This window comes from Haplochromis burtoni, unplaced genomic scaffold (genome assembly GCF_018398535.1).
Source record: "Haplochromis burtoni strain Fernald_Lab_line unplaced genomic scaffold, NCSU_Asbu1 Contig_718, whole genome shotgun sequence".
Classification (NCBI taxonomy): domain Eukaryota; kingdom Metazoa; phylum Chordata; class Actinopteri; order Cichliformes; family Cichlidae; genus Haplochromis; species Haplochromis burtoni.
In genome coordinates, this window is record NW_024583079.1 from 95,925 (window position 1) to 114,031 (window position 18,107).

General features: G+C 44.1%; 1 protein-coding gene across 2 annotated transcripts; it reads left to right on the forward strand.

Annotated features, from left to right (window-relative positions):
- Nucleotides 1–4,032: 4,032 nt before the first annotated feature.
- On the forward strand, nucleotides 4,033–17,686 carry slc39a6 (solute carrier family 39 member 6). Of its 2 annotated transcripts, XM_005950195.3 has the most exons (13): nucleotides 4,033–4,225; nucleotides 4,599–4,738; nucleotides 6,918–7,111; nucleotides 7,280–7,796; nucleotides 8,026–8,182; nucleotides 9,404–9,511; nucleotides 10,590–10,759; nucleotides 11,517–11,729; nucleotides 12,682–12,766; nucleotides 13,015–13,419; nucleotides 14,474–14,554; nucleotides 15,243–15,433; nucleotides 15,937–17,686. In XM_005950195.3, the coding sequence occupies exons 3-13, from the start codon at nucleotides 6,930–6,932 to the stop codon at nucleotides 16,087–16,089; spliced, it is 2,262 nt and encodes a 753-aa protein (XP_005950257.1). In that variant the 5' UTR covers nucleotides 4,033–4,225; nucleotides 4,599–4,738; nucleotides 6,918–6,929; the 3' UTR covers nucleotides 16,090–17,686. The 2 variants fall into 2 exon arrangements, with proteins under 2 accessions (XP_005950257.1, XP_005950259.1); XM_005950197.3 differs by lacking the exons at nucleotides 4,033–4,225; nucleotides 4,599–4,738 and adding an exon at nucleotides 4,758–5,168.
- Nucleotides 17,687–18,107: the final 421 nt, after the last annotated feature.

Consider the following 18,107-nt stretch of genomic DNA (forward strand, 5'->3'; position numbering starts at 1 on the left):
CAAATATCGTTGATCCTTCAGGAGCCAAAAACATGTTTGTCTGTTGGTTTATATCACAAAACACGAGCTGCATTCAGTTCATCTGTTAACACGGACACAAAGATCAGGTGTGGACAGAATACTCAAACCGCTGTTTGTGCTGAGGGAGGGTTGGGAGACAGATTTGGGCGACAGGTGATTGTTTGGATCCGTCTGGGCTCAGCGTTCAGCTCAGCGGGGAGTTATCTCCTCTGAGACCGAGCCGTCCCCAGCTGATCTTCTGTTATCTTTGTGCACAACGTGAGACTCTGAACTGCAAACATTTCACACTGAAGCGAAACCTGAACAGTAGCGCTGTGGTAAGAGTATTCTACACACATGTATGATGTTAAAAGACCTTTTCTGTGGTCACAGGAAAACAGGTCACAGCTGCAGGATTTTTCCAGTCAGGAATAGATAAGCAAAGTTCAGTGACAGGTGTGTTTGTTTCAGCACAAGCTGCACGAGTATTACCGAATCACCAACTGTGCAGGAAGGTTAAAGAGGCGGTTAACGTAAAAACAACGGCAAGGAGCTGCAAAAGAATTAGAGACACAAAGATGGTAAGAAACGAGGCGAATCAATAACAACTGACCACAGGGAGATCCACAACAAGAGAACTGTGATTAACTAAAATGAGCACAAAAAATACAAAAAGGCACAAAATAGACACATGATGAACATAAAGAGACAAACATGTAAAAAAAAGAGACGCAAAATGACAGCAGAGGCCTGCAGACAAGACAAAAAGAAGCAAATCAATGAGAGATATAAGCCGAGTCCAAACAGACACAGAAAGACACATAAAAATTAAAAATAACCCCCAAAACACAGAAACCAACAAAAAGACACAAAGGGGCAACAGACTGGTGCAAAATCACTGCAGAGAAACTCAAAAGTTCTGCACATGCGCATCAAAATGATACGAAAAAGCACAAAGTGACTGAAAAGAATCGCAGACAGACACAGAGCTCAGAGTTTTCCTTCTGCGTCGAGTCTGCAGCGCCATCGCACATCAGAAGAATTTTATTTTTAACTGAAGATAGAAATAATTCATTCACATTCTCACTGGTGTTTATTATTATGTTTACCAACTGCAGATGACCAATCATCTTCCTTCCCGCCCTCTAACCGTGACTCTAATCCTCTGAGAAACCAAAGTGATGCTGACTCTTCCCTCATTCATCCTCCTCTTCCTCCTTCAAACAGACCTGGACAGGACAGCGCTGTCACGTGATACCAGCGCTGAGTCACATGTTGCGCACTACTGTCCTCCTTAAAAATTCTGCAGTTCCCCTATGATGCATTCAAGTGCTGCTGGGATTTTCTGACTTATTGGGATCGATTAATTTTATTCTGCAAATGTAACAAAGATAATAAAACCCCCAGGGAGAAAACTTTAAAGTTTGATTCTTTAAATATGAAGAACAGACCTGAAACATTTAGCTAACAAGCTAACCACGCACAGGGCTGCATGCCACAATCTGCGCTAACGTTAATGCGGTTATGGCGTTCACGTCATTTCAACGAGATTAACGCTGACAGCACTAGCTGATACAATGAACTACTGGTAACTGCAATCTCATAAATCTGAGTATAAATAACATTTTTTTGCCACAGGCAGCTTTAGTGTATTTCGCCTGTTTTCAGTTTAATTATGAGTACAAAAAAATGCAAGCAGGCTTTGTCTAAAGTGCTGTACCAGTATGACAGCAGCCGGAAACCTCAAACTCTCAGGAGAGACATTTAGAGGTCATTTCTAGCTGCAGTTAATGATACAGCTGATCAAACAGCAGCATTGATGCTGGACTCAGGACTAAACATTTTGGTGTTAGTGTAGCAGATTTCAAATGGAAGACTACGTTGTGAGGACAGACACAGACTGGCTGGAAACTGGATTTATTTTCTAAAAGACAAAGTGCAGCAGCAAAATCAGTGTCACGCAGCAACAGCAGGCCTCTCCTCGTCCCTGTTTAGCACAAGTAAGGAACACATAGACGGATGGTGTAACAGATAAAAGGCAGTTCGTATTATTATTTTCCTCGTTCAAAGTAATCAAAAACACTTTGGCCATAAGAACTAATACTTAGTAAAGAAAACACATAATAGTACAGCGAGAGGAGCTACAGAAAGTGTGCCTTACCAGTGGGGAGTCCATGCAGCTCGGCCTGGGAACCCCAACACAGCATGTTTACAAATGGTGTCACACTGATTAATGTCCCACTTCAACAGTGACATGTGGAACTAGAGGTGGGAATCACTATGCATCCCACGATACGATATTATCACAATACTTAACGCACGATACGATATTATTGCAATTTTTTAAAAATATTTTGCGATATTCAGATTCTGTCCATAAAGGTAAACTTTATCAATATTCATTTTATCTAATATCAAAGTCTCGCACTCAGTCTTTCTCTCATTTCAGTCAGTTTTATTGTTTGTATTACAGTCTAGTCCAACTTAACTGAATGCAAACATCTGGTGCAATTATAGCTATTCTGAACTATGCAATATGAAAACTATGCAGCCCATTCAGCAACTGAAGAATTTGAAAGTAAATTAAAACAAAATATAATTTTACATTAAATAAAAAAGTTTTAAACTTAATTAAAATAAAACATGTCTTAAATTAAAATAAGTAAACTGTCATGTTTATTGCTGCCAAAAAACAAGTTAAACACATTTGGACAGTGAAGGAATGTCAGGATTCTTTCTCAGAAAAAGGATCAACATGCTCTGAGCACAAAAACCTTTTTTGTAACAAAATATCGATTTCTGCTGTCCCTGTATCGATACATTATTAGCAAACAAAATATCACGATGCTACACAGTATCGATTTTTTCCCCCACCCCTATGTGGACCCTTAGTTTTACAAAAATTAACTTTACATAATAACAAAAATATACTATATACAATACAGTTTTGAGAATGTTCACACTCAGTATATTATATCTCAGCTACATTAGCATCTGCGCTAACGATTACTGCTGAAATTCAACAAATGTAAGAGAGCCACGTGCAGGTTTATGACCCTCAGCTAAAAGAGCTAAACTGTTATAATACAACAATAAATCAAATTCACTGCGGTTTAAAGGCAAAGAGGAAATGTTTTAATCAATTATTAAATCATAGAAATATCAAAGGTGCATTAGTACGTCTGGTAATAACGCACAACAGATCAGCTGCTGCAGGCAAGTGACGATCTGTGAGGAGCAGACACAACCTGGCCCTCCAGTTAATGAAACCTATTTAAGAAATATTAGTCGAATAATAGAACTGGTCAAAAGGGATAAAATTATAAAAAAAAATTATGATTAAAACAAAGAAATGTCCGTTAAAATGAAATGCACGATGAAGGCATTAAGCCAGAGCTCCTCTCAGACAGTGTGGTGCTGAACTGTGGAAGGCCTCATGAAGAATTTATAATTCAGCGTGAACGTTAAACAGCAAACAGTGAAAGAATTCAAACCAGGCGAACTCGTCTCAGTCAAACCAGGCGAACTCGTCTCAGTCGACATCCGAGCAGCAGAACTCTGATTTAACCGTTTTGTTCTTCAGGAAGACGATAATTACAGTAACTGAGGTGCCAAAAATCACTGTGAGCTTTCTATTCCTGCTTCTTGGCTCAAAGTGAGTCCCTGTAAACTATGAATCACTCTGCCATGTTATGTAGGAAGGCTCATGCTTAGAATTTGCATTTTGCCTGTAAACATATTTTATACGCTGCATATTTTGATTGAGCTCCGTAAGTCTGCTGAAATCGAGCCTTTTTATCTACATCGGTCAGTCTTTTCCTGCAAGGTGTCAGGAAATAAAGCACAGAAAAGATTCAGCTGTGAAAATTTACATTTTCATTGATAAATTGGAGTGTGTCATCGAAGCTGGCCTGTGCCATCAAAGTTTACTAATGAACGGTGAAACTGCAGTTCCTGGAACGGCCACTGTAGGGTGTCTACATGTTTAGTTAATCCTTTCATGTTTACAGCAGCTGCTACGGATAGTTCCCCCACAGTCTTTACACTTGGTTAAGGCTTAAAGTAAGGGAGCATGGCTGCTTATACTGACAGGTGTTATGGCAAACTTATGCATGTCTGTGCGTTGCATCTGTACTGTTTTCTCCTGCAGCTCATTAAGATTAGTTGGTAAATTTGCTCTCCACCATCTGGCTCTAAATAAAACACCAGGACAGTGGCCAAAAACGTGAGTCCAGAAACCTGCAGGATCCTGTTAATTTGTGCTATATCTTGTATATAATATCCATTGTGATAATATATTTAAAGTTATTGTTTTGTAAAGCTATATGTAGCTTTTTTTTGTATATTTCTGTTTCTTCAACTTCTTTTTTGTAGCTGATTGTTTAAAAAAATGACTATACAACTCATCGATGTATTGATGGCTCCATTTATCAGACTAGTGATCCTATCTATATTTTTGGTTGAATTATGTGCAGAGCCTTTCTTTTTGTAAAACATTCAATCTAAATTGAAACATAGAGGTCAGATCTATTTTGTGACGGTAGCGTGCTCAGTTTGTCGTTATGCTAATCACCTTTCGTTTCCCTCCTTCTGCCCAGTCCTTTGTATGCTCAGATTTCCGGCAGCCAGTGAAGGTAACGCATCCATCAGCCGTGGTTACCGGACCGAAGGGGACAGAGCGGCACCGTGAAGCGTTCATTCATCCCCGCAGAGGATAAAAGCAGCACAAGCTCTCATTGTAAGTGGTTTCGGTCATTGAAAAGGCTCGCTTAAAACCTCTCTGCGGCCGCCGGGAGCCCCAGCACGGCCGGTCCAGTCCGCTCCGCGCGGTGGCGGCAGGAGCTGGTGCTGATTTCCGGGTTGTCGTCTTTGTGCACACGGCACACGGCTGGTGCGGAGCGCACAAACCCAACGTGTTACTGTTTACCTCCAGTGCGAGTTTGTGTTTCGGATCAAATGCAGCCACGCGTGGCTGCTCGTACCACCGGGGATGTATTTAGTATGTTTTATTAGCCCTGTTTGAGCGGCCGAGCCTCGGCAGCACAAGGCCCAAGCCTGGCCCGGGTCATCTGGCAGATATCGTCTTTGAGCATCCTCCGAGAAATTTAAGAACTAACCAGGGGTAGCAGCGTAGCTAGCCGGCTAAACCACCGTTTAAAGGGGAGGAGGTGAGCGTCTGTGTGAGCGATATCGTCACTCATCGTTAAAATTGAACACCGCACACTCGTATTCATTAATACTAATACGATCGGTTTCTTATTTTAAGCTAACTTCCTAATGATCTAAACCAGCATCCGCTAACTTGGACGAACGGCACACCAAGATCCATTCAGAAAACGTCTAATTTAAACATTTCTCCTCGTGTCAAAGGACGCGTACTTCAAGTTTATTGTGATAAAATTCTTTATAAGCTGCTGCTTAGATCGGCTTAAAGGAAACCTTTTTTCTGCACAGTGATCTCATCTGCTGTGCAGTTTCCATCTGTCACGGTGGGCTGCCGGTGTTTCTATTGTGTCATTTATTCACTGTAACTGTGGCGCGCATCTGTTCCATCTGTAGTTACTTACTGGGTGAGTCTCGACTGCAAGTTCTTGCAATACTTGAAGTTGAGGACATTTAAGCAGTAATGTTGTAGTGAGCACTAAAATTCCCTTTGACTCAGTGAACTGTTTTCACTTCCTTAGAAAAGCAGAGTCTCAGTCTGTTTCTTCGGTTTCTTATTTAGAGGGTGAAATGTTGAATCCTTTAAATAGAAACACAGACAGACATGAGTGAGTAAGCTGGGGAATTTCTGTGATTTCTGTTTATATGGCTATACTTGAGAATGGCGTCACCTATAGGCTGTGGGGAAATTACCACGCATTCGTGATTATAGATCAGGGGTGGGGCAACTCGAGGGCCGGTGTACCTGCAGGTTTTAGATGTGTCCTTGAACCAACACAGCTGATTCAAATGGCTAAATTAGCTCAACATGTCTTGAAGTTCTCCAGAGGCCTGGTAATGAACTAATCATGTGATTCAGGTGTGTTGACCCAGGGTGAGATCTAAAACCTGCAGGACACCAGCCCTCGTGGCCTGGAATTGCCCACCCCTGTTATAGATCCTTCATTAGTATCCTGTGATGAGTTCTGGAGCTTACTATTTTAATATTAGATTTTAAGAGTAGATATTACATATAAATAGGTGATATAAATATGTAATAAGGGTTGTTTTTTACCAGTTATCTGTGGAGGGGGGGATTCTAAAACTGCGACCTAGTTAAACCTAGCTAAAGCAAACGTAGTCTCAGAAGATAAATGTTACTTCAGATAATGAGTGCATTGGAAATCTGTTCAGATAATATGAGATAGACTCTATTTGTCTCAGAGATGGGAAATTCACAGCAAAGTGGACGAGGCAGCATGCCTAAGAACAACAATACTGTGCAACAATCGAGGAGAATATACACTATACAAGGGAGCAGAAATTTATATCTATACACACAGTAGTGCAGTACACTGGTAGCAGAATATTACAGTTTCAGTGTTGGAGTTTATTTTTTGTCTATGATCACTGTTAATTAGTTAATGTCCCCAAATGATGCCCCATGCTTCATTGCTCTGTCTATAGAATAAATCAAACATCTTTTCGGAAGTTTCATCAATAATCAATCATTAAAAAGATTCAGTTTCATCTACTGCTCAGCTCTCCGGTGTACGAGGGGCAGCCAATCAGAAGAATTTTGGCTTCAGGTGGGAGGGGCTAATAACAGTTTGTGGAAGAGGATAAATTGAGGACCCAGGAAGGCCCAGGATAAGATGCCCACCGATTAGACAAGGACTGTAATAGAGTCCAAGAATAAAACAAATGTAATCGTTTCACTCTGTGTTGCCTCTTCTTGACGTGTCAACATGTCTACCGTCTGTTTTTGTCCACAGGAAGAAGAGGAGATGAGTGCAGTTCTGGTTCTGATGTTTCTCTTCGCCGTGAGTGGCGACTCATTAGGCGCCGTCACAGACTGCAGCGGGTCCACGATGGAAACCAACAGCGCGGTTCGTTTACTGTCCTCTGTCGTCGACGCCCAGAGAGCCGAGCAGAGCCGGAGGGAACACCTGGAGGCTCTGTTCAACAGGTGAGCTCCTGGCAGTGAGACAGGTGGAGCTGGTCCAGCAGCTGGTTAGTTAGTCAGCAGCTGAAGTCATCGATCGTCAGTCTGTGTGTCAGCTGCACAGGCGGCTGCAGGCCTCACTCTCACATATATGCGCCATGTTTACTCGTTCTGTTCCATTAAATCTGACAGATATGGAGAAAACGGCACCATCTCTCTGGCCGGGTTGAAGCGCCTCCTTCAGAGCGTGGGGCTGGGTCGCATGAGGACTGTTATGGTGCAGCATCACGAGCAACCCGGACACCATCCCCACCACCACCACCACCACAAAGGCCACCACCATCACCACCATCCCCATGAAAGCAATTCTGATCACCTAAAACAACTTTCACAGCCCCAGAAGTTTCCAGACACCCCCGACAACCACGACGGTGCCGTGGGAAAGAAAAGCGAGGATCCAGATAGTCGTCTAAACCTCTATGACAAAAAAACCACAGTGGCGGCGGTGGCTCAGGAGGTCGGCACCACGGTGACATACAGAGCTCAGCACGTGGTGAAACAACAAGATGGAAGCCAGGGGCGACCGTCAGGGGAACAAACGACCAGGATCGCCGTCACTGAGAGCCAGACACAAGCAACCGCAAGCGGCGACAGCGAGCATGACCGCGATCAGGATCGTCCCCACGGCCGCAGCCAGAACGGTTCAGAGGTACGATACTGGTTTCTGGCTCAGTCAGCAAATCAGCTGATGTCAGCCGAGATGTTTGTACTCGTACACGTGATAAATCAAGTCTCTTATCAGGTGTTTTCTTTAAACTGCTTTAATCTGTTTCTTCTGTATCTGCAAGCCGCTTTGCAACCTGCGTGCACCTCTGTGGTCTTCGTCTCTTTAAATCTGTCTTTACTCAGTGTTGTTGTTTTAATTTTTCCCCCTCTAGTGTCTGAACGCCTCCTTCATCCTCTCCTCACACGGGATGTCTCAGGAGGCCGGCGTCACGCTCAGAGACTTCAGCTTTCTTTGCCCCGCCCTCCTCAACCAGATCGATGGAGGAGCGTGCGTGCTGCACGGAGACGCCTCGGCACACGGGGCGAGAGGTGGGACCAAAACTCCTCATCAGTATCTCCGGGAAAATGTGTGCAGCCGCTGACTGATCATCACTTCGGTGTTTCATACCAGAGAAATAATAAGAAAGCAGAACAAGAAAAACAAGCATTTTATTTTTTGTTGAGTCGAGATTTTCTTGCCTCTGCTGTAAAATCGAATGACTGACGTCTTCTTTAAGCAGACTCTAGCTGCTCTTTGTTTGAAGCTGTTGGGCTGAACGGTGAACCTGGCTCAGCGTTTGCGGCACTTTGTTGGATCTTCTGGTAAAATCACATTCCTGTTGCATGACTCGCTCGCTCCGAGTGTGACGGTGAACGCGTCTGTTTGACTCCGGAGAGCGCCGACTCTGTCCTGGAATCAACAGGCTGCTCAGTCACGTCACCAATCAGAATCATTTTGGTAACTCGATTATTTTACAGTTATTCTTTAAGAAACGTGCTGTTACTGAACTTCAACACGGGACCCTTTACAGGCAGTTTCTTTAACCGTCACTATAATTCAAATGAAACCAAATAAAAACGAGGTGGAGGAGGACAGGTGGTCAGGCGGTGGGCCTCTATTGTGACTCCAAGGGTAAAGGGTAGCGATGAGTTAACTGGAAATAATAACTAAATGTGAAGTGAACGGCTGGCAGGAAGGAAAGAAAAGAAGGAACACTGAATGCAGGACGGTCTTTGTTTTATCACCAAACATTTGGATTCAAATTAACATAGTTTTGCTCCCAGTGCAGCTCCGTCTGTCTCCAGGCCTTCGAACATCTGAGGAAAGTTCCCACCAGGTTTAAACCCCTCAGGCAGGACTGCAGCTGATTACTGCTGTCAGACTCTGACTTTGTGGTCTGATTGCTGTGATCTGGATATTTTGATCCTGATATTTGATTTGATGGCTGGAAAAAACAGATCTGAGTGTTTGGGAAATGTTGCCAGCGACTGAGAATCAGGAGCATTTTGTATTTTTTGATGAACTGTTTGCTTATCATCATCATCATCATCATCATCATCATCATCATCATCATCATCATCATCATCATCATCATCATCAGTGTGTTTGTGTTGAGTGTTAGCCTGTGGTGTTTAATGTGGTGAACCAGTTTAAACCAGTTACACTCTGTCACAGTGTCCCGTCCTCTGACCTCAGCCTTACGGCTCTTTGAATTTGTAAGAATGAAGTAATAACTTCTGAATTTCATCTTTCCTTCTTCCTGTTTTTAGAGCACAAGCATCACAAGCATGCTCACGGTCACCATGGAGACCACAACCACTCAGACCACGACCACAGTGAGCACATGGGCGGGGAGAACAGCAGAAACATCACCACGGGTACGTTTAATGTGAGCCGTCCGCACCACCTAATCCTCCTCAGTGTGGGAGGAAAGTTAATCTCAGAAATAGTATTAATAATAATAAATATAATAAATAAATATTATTATTAATAATATTTCTGCTAATATGAAATGTAAACATGGTATTTGTATCACACTTTTTAAAATGCAGTCATAAAGTTTGGATATGAACATAAAGAACTGGACATATTCTAAAATGCAAACACATTCAAGCTCATGTATAAACTAAACTGTATATGTCGATACGAAGTCGGTCTGAGGAGACTGAGGCATGTTTTTAAGTTATCAGCTGACAGTAAAAGAAACAAGACTGGGTGTCAAATCTGAACCCTGGTGAAAAACAACTCTGGAGGTTCTTAGCAGGAGGTTTGATGCTGCTGCGAGGAGGCCGTGTAATGACCGAGCTCACTGTACAAACACTGAGACTGAGCTTGAACATTAAAACATCCAGTTAGTGGAAGTTGTGAAGCGTTTACTGAGGTCAGAGCAGCTGCTGATGTATTCAGGAAGTCACAGCTGTGTGTCAACAGTGTAGTAATCGTAAGAAGGATGGATGACGACATGTAGTCTGTAAATGTAATTGTGAAATGTCCGATAGTGTGATGAAAATGATCTGACAGCGCTGGTGTCAGACGCTGCAGATGAATCAAACTAAAACTGATTATTCATCGAGCAGCTCCGTTTGCAGACTCGTGTCAGGTGAGAGCATCTTTGAAGTGGAATTTGTGGCCCTGTGAACGTGTCCGTCCAGCGGTCTGCAGTTACTGAGCTGCTGGACGTGGACGACCTGTAGAGTTCATCAGGGAAAGAACGCATAAATGATCAAAGATAACACAAATAGAGTGAGGACACTTCAGACTGCGACTGCTCGAGGGCCGCCTCTGTGCTGCTGCAGCAGAGTGAAACCAGGTCATGACTCGGGGATCGCTCTGGGTCGGCACTGAGTTTGTGCCTGAAGTTGAAGAACCACAGCGTCGTGTTCTGGAAGCAGAGACGGTGCGGTCTTTACTGTCAGCAGCGTTTTGATCTTCCTGAAGCTTGTGTTTGTGTTGCAGCGTGGGTCGGCGGGTTCCTCTCCATCACCATCATCAGCCTGCTGTCTCTGCTCGGCGTCGTCCTCATCCCGCTCATGAACAAAGTTTTCTTCAAGTTCCTCCTCAGCTTCCTGGTGGCGCTGGCCGTGGGCACGCTGAGCGGCGACGCCTTCCTGCACCTCATCCCTCACGTGAGTCCCTGCAGAGCGCGATCACCTGACTCACAGGAAGTCTTACAACACGTGACGTTCATGCTCTCAAGTTAAAGTGATCAATGACTTCAGCTGTTGAACGCAGCGGCGAGCGAGCCAGCAGACAGAGGCTGCTTAGCTGCACGTTTGTAAATCTACTGCAGCCGTGAGGTGAAGCGAGTGTTCGAATCCTTTTTTTATCAAATTTGACTCTTTGTCGAGCTCTAAAACCAAACCTGATCTATCAGGTAGATCACGTCTCTGATTCTAATCAGCAGCCGGCTGATTGATCAGCCTCTAATTATTCTCTTATTTTATCATAGTCTTCATTTTTCCAGCTAAAACTCACTGAGACTGTAAACGTCTTGTTCAAGAGCGATGTGGACAAAAGGGAAGCGGCCATTGCAACGTGTTTACACATTCATAGACACACGCAGACTCCACACATTATAAATGAGGATCATATGTCACGTGTGTGTGTGTGTCATGTGTGTGTGACATCATATGCATTCAAAGATCACAACAAGCACAACTTTAATTACTTTTTTAAGAACAGTCAGATAAAGAACATTTTGTAACCGTTTACAGAGATTTGTGACAGTTTTTCTGTTTGCTTTTGTTCTGATAATAAAGAGCTTCATCATCATCATCATCAGTCGATGTGTAAACATACATGAGATACTTTCAGTCTAATTATTTAGTTCTTGCTGCTCCCCCTGTGTCACATATTTATGGTAAGCTAACGCTGTGTGATCAGTCTCAGGGAGGCCACCATCACCACCACGACGATGCAGCGATGACGGGACACCATCACCACGACGATGCAGTGATGACGGGACACCACCACGAGCACGAGGAGAACCTGGACGCGGTGTGGAAGGGCCTGACGGCTCTGAGTGGCGTCTACTTCATGTTTCTCATCGAGCACTTCCTGACGCTTGGAAAGATGTACAAGGACAAGAAACAGAAGGTCAGAGACGGCGAGTTTCTCTAACAGTCAGAATGACGTTTAACACACTGAGACCTGAGTCGCATCATGCAGCCCGCTCTTACTTAGAATTTAGTTACTTTAAAGCCCTCAGTTAATAACCAAAGGTCAGAACAGAGCATCGTACAGTCACAGTCTTACAGGCAGACCTCCACACAGACGGCTCACGACGGCCTGTTTGTCCAAACATCCTGATGTCAAAGTTCAGGATCTTTCTTCGGGGCTTTGCACAGCTCTTTGAGACGGCTTCACAGACGTGTGGGAGATTTCATTAAAAAAGCTCTTTGATCACATAGTTTACATGCAGTGTGCGGCGCAGCCTTCTGCCATGAAATTGGATGAACACAAACACCTCAAAATTTCAGTTTCTCACAAAAATCCCCGACTCAGCTCAAACACTTTGAGGTTTGGCTCTGAGGAACATATTTTGCTGTCGTCGCCTTTTTTCAGCTGAGGGAGTTTCTGAAGTCCGCCTCCCCTGCGTGGCTGCAGATCGCCGCCGGCGTTTGGTTTCAACATGACTTTGCAGTTTTGTATTTTTTCAAACGTCATGAAAAATCGATGCATCCTCTGTTTACTCTTTGCAACGATGCAGTCGGACACGAACGGTCTGCTTTAGCATCAGCTTTCCTTCTCTGTGCAGAGAGAGTTAATTGGGACACTTTGCACACAGCAGCTACAAAGTTGAACAATAAGTCTTTGTAACATGTTGATTTTCTGTTCTGATTGTTCACTCTTAAAGGAACTATTTATTTCTCATCTCATGGGTTTTTTTGTTGAGAAGTTGGTGTCTGACTTGGAGGTAAAATGAAGGCGTTTAAGCATTCATGGTAATTGTAAATATTCTGACCTACAAACCTTCGTGCTGCTGTCAGAAAACTGTAAACTGGTCCTTTCATGTTGATGTTGATGAGTTTGTACGAACTCCACGCAGATCCAGAAGAAGTGTGATCAGAACGAGAACGCGGATCCAGAGAAACAGCCGGCGCTGGAGGAGAACAGCGTGAAGCCGAGTGAAGGTGAATTATTTCGTGTTTTGTTCAACAACTCAAAGTGAAGCCGAGCGTCACTCGAGCTGAGATGTTTCTGTATGGAGGCTTGTGTCAGCTTGGTGCATGTTAACAACTGTGATGTCACGTTTGGCGTGAAGGCTTTAAGAGCTGCAGGTCGCTCCACCATAGAGAACAGAGCTCTGACCTCTGAAACGGCGCAGGCGGAGGTCGACCTCCCGGCCTAACCTGACCAGATCTCCATATTGTGTCTCCAGATGTGGAGACTAACGGCGCCAGCACGTTTGGCGACCACTCGAGCAGCCTGCACGGCAGCAACGTGGCGGAGGAGGAGCAGGTGATGCTGGCGCCGCAGGTGTCCGTCGTTTCGCCGCAGGCTTACGGGCGAGCGTCGGGGAGCGCCGCTAACTACACCGACGAGGACTGCGAGAACAAATGCCACTCCCACTTCCATGACACGGTTGGCCAGACGGACAGCAGGCACCACCACCACCACGACTACCATCACATCCTGCACCACCACCACTCTCAGAACCACCACCCGCACAGCCACTCCCACTCCTACTCGGAGCAGCACTTCCAGGAGGCCGGAGTGGCCACGCTGGCCTGGATGGTCATCATGGGAGATGGACTGCACAACTTCAGCGACGGCCTCGCTATCGGTGAGTAGAAGGGTCCCAACCCGTGATGTCACTTCCTCTTTAGCTTCAGTTTTTTGTCTTGAACTCGTTTAACAGCAAACACACCAGTTTCTAACCAATCAGAGCCCAGCAGGGTTGGTTTGACATGAATAAACATGGTGCTGAGAGTTTGTCATGTCACCACAGGAAGTGACCATTCAACAAGTCATCAGTTGGATGTTTGTCTGCAGGAGAGAGATGAAGTTATATTTGTGAGGGTGTTAAAAACTAAATATGTGGTTTTGTTGTCACTGATGGGGATGAAACTCTTGAACCTCAGCTTAAGGAACCAGTCAGTGTCTGATTACACCTGAGGCAGGTGTGAGTGGGCGTGGTCTGCAGTGATAGGCAATACAATATGGACCCAATAGGGCGGGGCCTAAAATGGATCCCTGTGGAACGCCGCAGATCGAAGAAGCTGCTTCAGAAAGCTGATGGAAAACAAGCTGTTAGTCAGATATGAGCTGAACATACTCGGCGTGTTACCACGGATACCAAAAGACAGGAAATCAACGTTTCACGATTCACAAGTCGTACAATGAATGACTCACATCAGCAATACTCAAAAGATGCAGAGCTGTGATGTCATTTCAAACCAGACTGAAGAATCTCAACAAAGATTAAGAACTTCGGATGAAAGATTGTGGCGTTGGTCCAAAAGTCTCTGAAGACTCTGCAGGGACAGATGTCGTAATTAGTGGGTTTAAACTTCTCAACAGTTTGAAGTCTGGAAGCGAGACAGTTTGAAACTGATGGGAGTGGAGAAAGTAGAAACATGAGAGAGTCACGGGATGAAGCGTCAGTTCTGAGCACAGAAATCATCTTCACAGAGTAGGTTAGAAAGTTGGTGCACAGCATATTTAACATACTTGACCACTGACGGCAGAGTTAGTAATGTTAGAACAAACTGGTGATTAAAGTTAAACGTCAGGAGGATTCACCCTCAGCCACGGTAAACAGTGACATGAAGGTGTGCATTTTCATGCTGATGTTTGCCTCTTGCTGCTGCTGGTTTCTAATGTTTATCTGTTTGCAGGCGCTGCGTTCACTGAGGGTCTGTCCAGCGGTCTCAGCACGTCTGTGGCTGTTTTCTGCCACGAGCTGCCTCATGAGCTGGGTGAGACTTTTTCATCTTATCTCAGTGGAACATTTTCTCTGTAAGCCTCAGTCTTACCTACATAAAGCACTTTATTGTTGCAGTGGAATAAAGAGATATTGGCTTTGAAAGAGTGAAAAAAGCCTTCTTTCAGACTTTTAAACATCTGTTCATTTAAATATGGAAACCTTTCACTGGGAGGTCACAGCGTGTTTATTTTGTTATGAAATCAAAATCAAAAATCAGGCACTTAATTCACTGCCTGCATGTTGGTCGCAGCTGATTCCTGCGTTGTGCAGTCGTTTTGAAGCAGTAACATCACAGTAAGAGACAGACAAGGTTTAAATGTGTGGAACAGCAGAAGCTGAAGAGCTCGTTCCTTTCTGCAGACGCAACGCAGCTCACTTACTCAACCACCTGAAAATACACCACAAACTGCACGATCTTTAATGCATGAAGGCAAAGAGAAACAGTGCAGTGGCTGCAAGGCTGAACCAACCAACACCAGCTCAGAGCGAGCTGTGCAGCACGTCTGTCTTTGTGCACAGTCCTGCTCTTGATGTGTTTCTCTGATGTTAGTTTGATTTATTAGTTATCCTGTCCTTGGACACAGTCTGATCCTTAATTTAGTTCACGCTTAGAGGTTTTATCCACATCCATCATGCGGGTGCAGCAGTCGTAGTGAGTAACAGTCTTCTCCGATTCTCAGGTGACTTTGCGGTGCTCCTGAAGGCCGGCATGACGGTGCGTCAGGCCATTCTTTACAACGTGCTGTCGGCCATGATGGCCTACCTGGGCATGATCACCGGGATTTTGATTGGACACTACGCCGAGAACATCTCCACGTGGATATTCGCCCTCACAGCCGGGCTCTTCATGTACGTGGCCCTGGTGGACATGGTAAGTGAGCATTACCCTCCAGCCAATCAAAAGGGAGCATCCACTCTCACATCCTGATCCACAGAGCGAGAGGTTCACTTTTAATGCTGTGAAATTTAAATGAATATTCCACATAAAAAATGTTCCTTTTGCTTGACACTAAATGCAGAGTTCAGCCTGAGATGAAGATACTGCCATCATTTTATTGGCATCTCATAAATCGTAAAAATCCCGTCATATAAATGTCTGTACGTCTGAAAAACAGCTGCAGGAGGGTTTAGTGCTGGAAAACACAGCAGAGCTTCTTTCTCCTGAACAAAGGCGCCCTCTCGTGGCTGTCGCCCTGCTCTACACTCTAGAAAAGCTTATTCAATTTTTTTACCGCCTAGTGGTGTAACCGGGTACTGCAGCAGATGTGCGGTGCATTGTCCGTTCATTTAAACTAACGTCTCCTCCTCCTTCATGGGAAAAGTTCCTGTTTTCTGCAGAGGGTCTGTGAGCCTGAGACAGTTTTCTTCTTTCAGGTCCCCGAGATGCTGCACAATGACGCCGGCGACCACGGCTTCAGCCACTGGGGCTTCTTCCTCCTCCAGAACGCCGGCATCCTGCTGGGCTTCTGCATAATGCTGCTAATCGCCATTTTTGAGCACAAAATCCAGCTGGACCTGGGATACTGAGAGGCAGTCCTGAGCTTCACGGGCATTCCAGTACCGCCATCAGAGTTGTAGTGTTTTTTTTAATTGTTGTTGATAGACGCCTTGAGTTAGTTTTTACTTGTGAAGCAGGAAAGCAGCAGCTGAACTGAGTCGTCTGCCAGAGCCGCTGAGGCGCCGACCTCGGCCGGCTGGAGGTCAGTTGTTTAAAAAGGGTTCAGAAATATTTTTTTAAGTTTTTTCTTTGTGTTAAACTTGTAGCTGTTTTTGTCTTTGTCAACAAACGTGCACGACCACCACACGTGGGAAACACCTGGAGTCCTTCCAGGATCGCCTGTCACCAGTTATCGTTTCATATTTATGAAGAATTCATGAAGGAGAAACTGTTGCGTTCAGCCGCCCGGAGCTCTTCTGAGGAACCTGTTTTATTCTGCTTTTGCTGCTTTTGTGTCTGTTTTTCTTCTTCTGCAGCTGAGTGAGCCCGATCAGTGTTACAGTGTTATCCTCTAACTGTTTTTCCGTTTCTCTGCGACGCTCTGGACAGATTTCTTCGTCACAGGCTGAAAGTGAGAGTGACGTTCACGTTGCTTCAGTGTCTTCCTCTCACTCAGGTCATCAGCCAGTGTCTGAAGCCGCAGTTTGAAATCTGTCAGTTAATTTTAAATCCTGTGGGTTTAATTAATCTTTAAATTTAAATATTTGCCAACAAGTAACCGTTACACTGAGTTTGTTCCTGTCATCGAAACAGTCGATTCATGAAAAACTGAAAGGAGATGATTACAATCAAAAAGGGGAAACTGAGCAGTCTGCGTTTTTAATTTAAAGTTCTGCTTTTTACATTTACTTGATTGTTAAGAGTTAATGTGGCAGCTCAACGTAAAACAAATATTCCGGCTGAACGTGGACTCGTTTCGAAGCATCTTGTTTTAAAGGTTCGCGGTTCGTTTTTCAGACGCTGCTCTGAGGTTTAGGTCAAATCACGTTTTCCTCTTAAAAGAAGAAAAATCACCTCAAAGAAAAAGTTCAGACTCTCACTGTGCTCGTTACATGTGGACCATTATGTGTGTAGTACTTCAAAAGTATGCAGTTCATTTGACTTCCTGTGATGTTGATTGTGAAGATCGAGGATCATACAACACGTGTTTAAAAATAAAAAAGAAGTGGTTTTTAATTTGTGGGGAAAAGTACGGAAACCGAAAAGTTTGTGTGTTTAATGCTTCTGTTCATGAAAGGTGGATAAAATCACACAGAAAGGACAAACAGCTCTGCGGTGACGGTTTCGTTCAGATTTCATGCTCTTCCATGTTTGGCCTGTGAAATCATCATTTTTACTTGTTTTCTGTATTTTATTTAAACAAAGTTTTTTTTCTGTTTGTGGTAACACAAAGTAAAATCACTGAGAAACAACCAGCTCACACCTCAAAACCTCCTGGAGCTTGTCTGCACTCTATCCTCAGTTACTGGTGATTAAACAGATGTATATTTATGGTTCTGCAGAGCTGTTTCAACCTGTTATTTTGTCCTCCCCTGTCGCCGACCGCAGAGCCCTTCAGGCAGCTTTGATGTCGACTCGCTGTGCTCTGACATTCCTGAACACCAATAAACTTCACACTTCACACCACCTGCTGCTCTGTGCGTCTGCTTTGGATTGATTTTAGTTGTTAATCTTTCGATTGAGGTCACATTTGAACGTTATAAAAATCACGTTCGTTTTTGAACTGATATGGAACAAATAACTGTTTTTTTTAGTTATAACATTTACAACTATTAGCGCTGTCAGCGTTAATCTTGTTAAAATGAAGTTAACGCCGTAACTGTTTTAACGCGCCAAATCTCCGTCAGCGAGTTAGCGTGGATCGCCCTGCGCGTGGGGCTGGACGGCGTTGATGCGCATCAATGTGGTTATGCCGTTAACGTCATTTTAACGAGATTAACGCTGACAGCACTAATAACTATAAAATAACATGAAACATTTTGGTCCCTAGTAAAGATGGGAACTGATAAGAATTTAGTGGCTGATTTGATTATGAATAACACATAAA

Bases quoted from the DNA above. Each gene is read 5' to 3' on its own strand.
- slc39a6 (XM_005950195.3), top strand. From the start codon at position 6,930: ATGAGTGCAGTTCTGGTTCTGATGTTTCTCTTCGCCGTGAGTGGCGAC. The intron at 12,767-13,014 runs GTGAATTATTTC...TTGTGTCTCCAG, and splicing joins CAGCGTGAAGCCGAGTGAAG to ATGTGGAGACTAACGGCGCC. The intron at 14,555-15,242 runs GTGAGACTTTTT...TCCGATTCTCAG, and splicing joins CGAGCTGCCTCATGAGCTGG to GTGACTTTGCGGTGCTCCTG.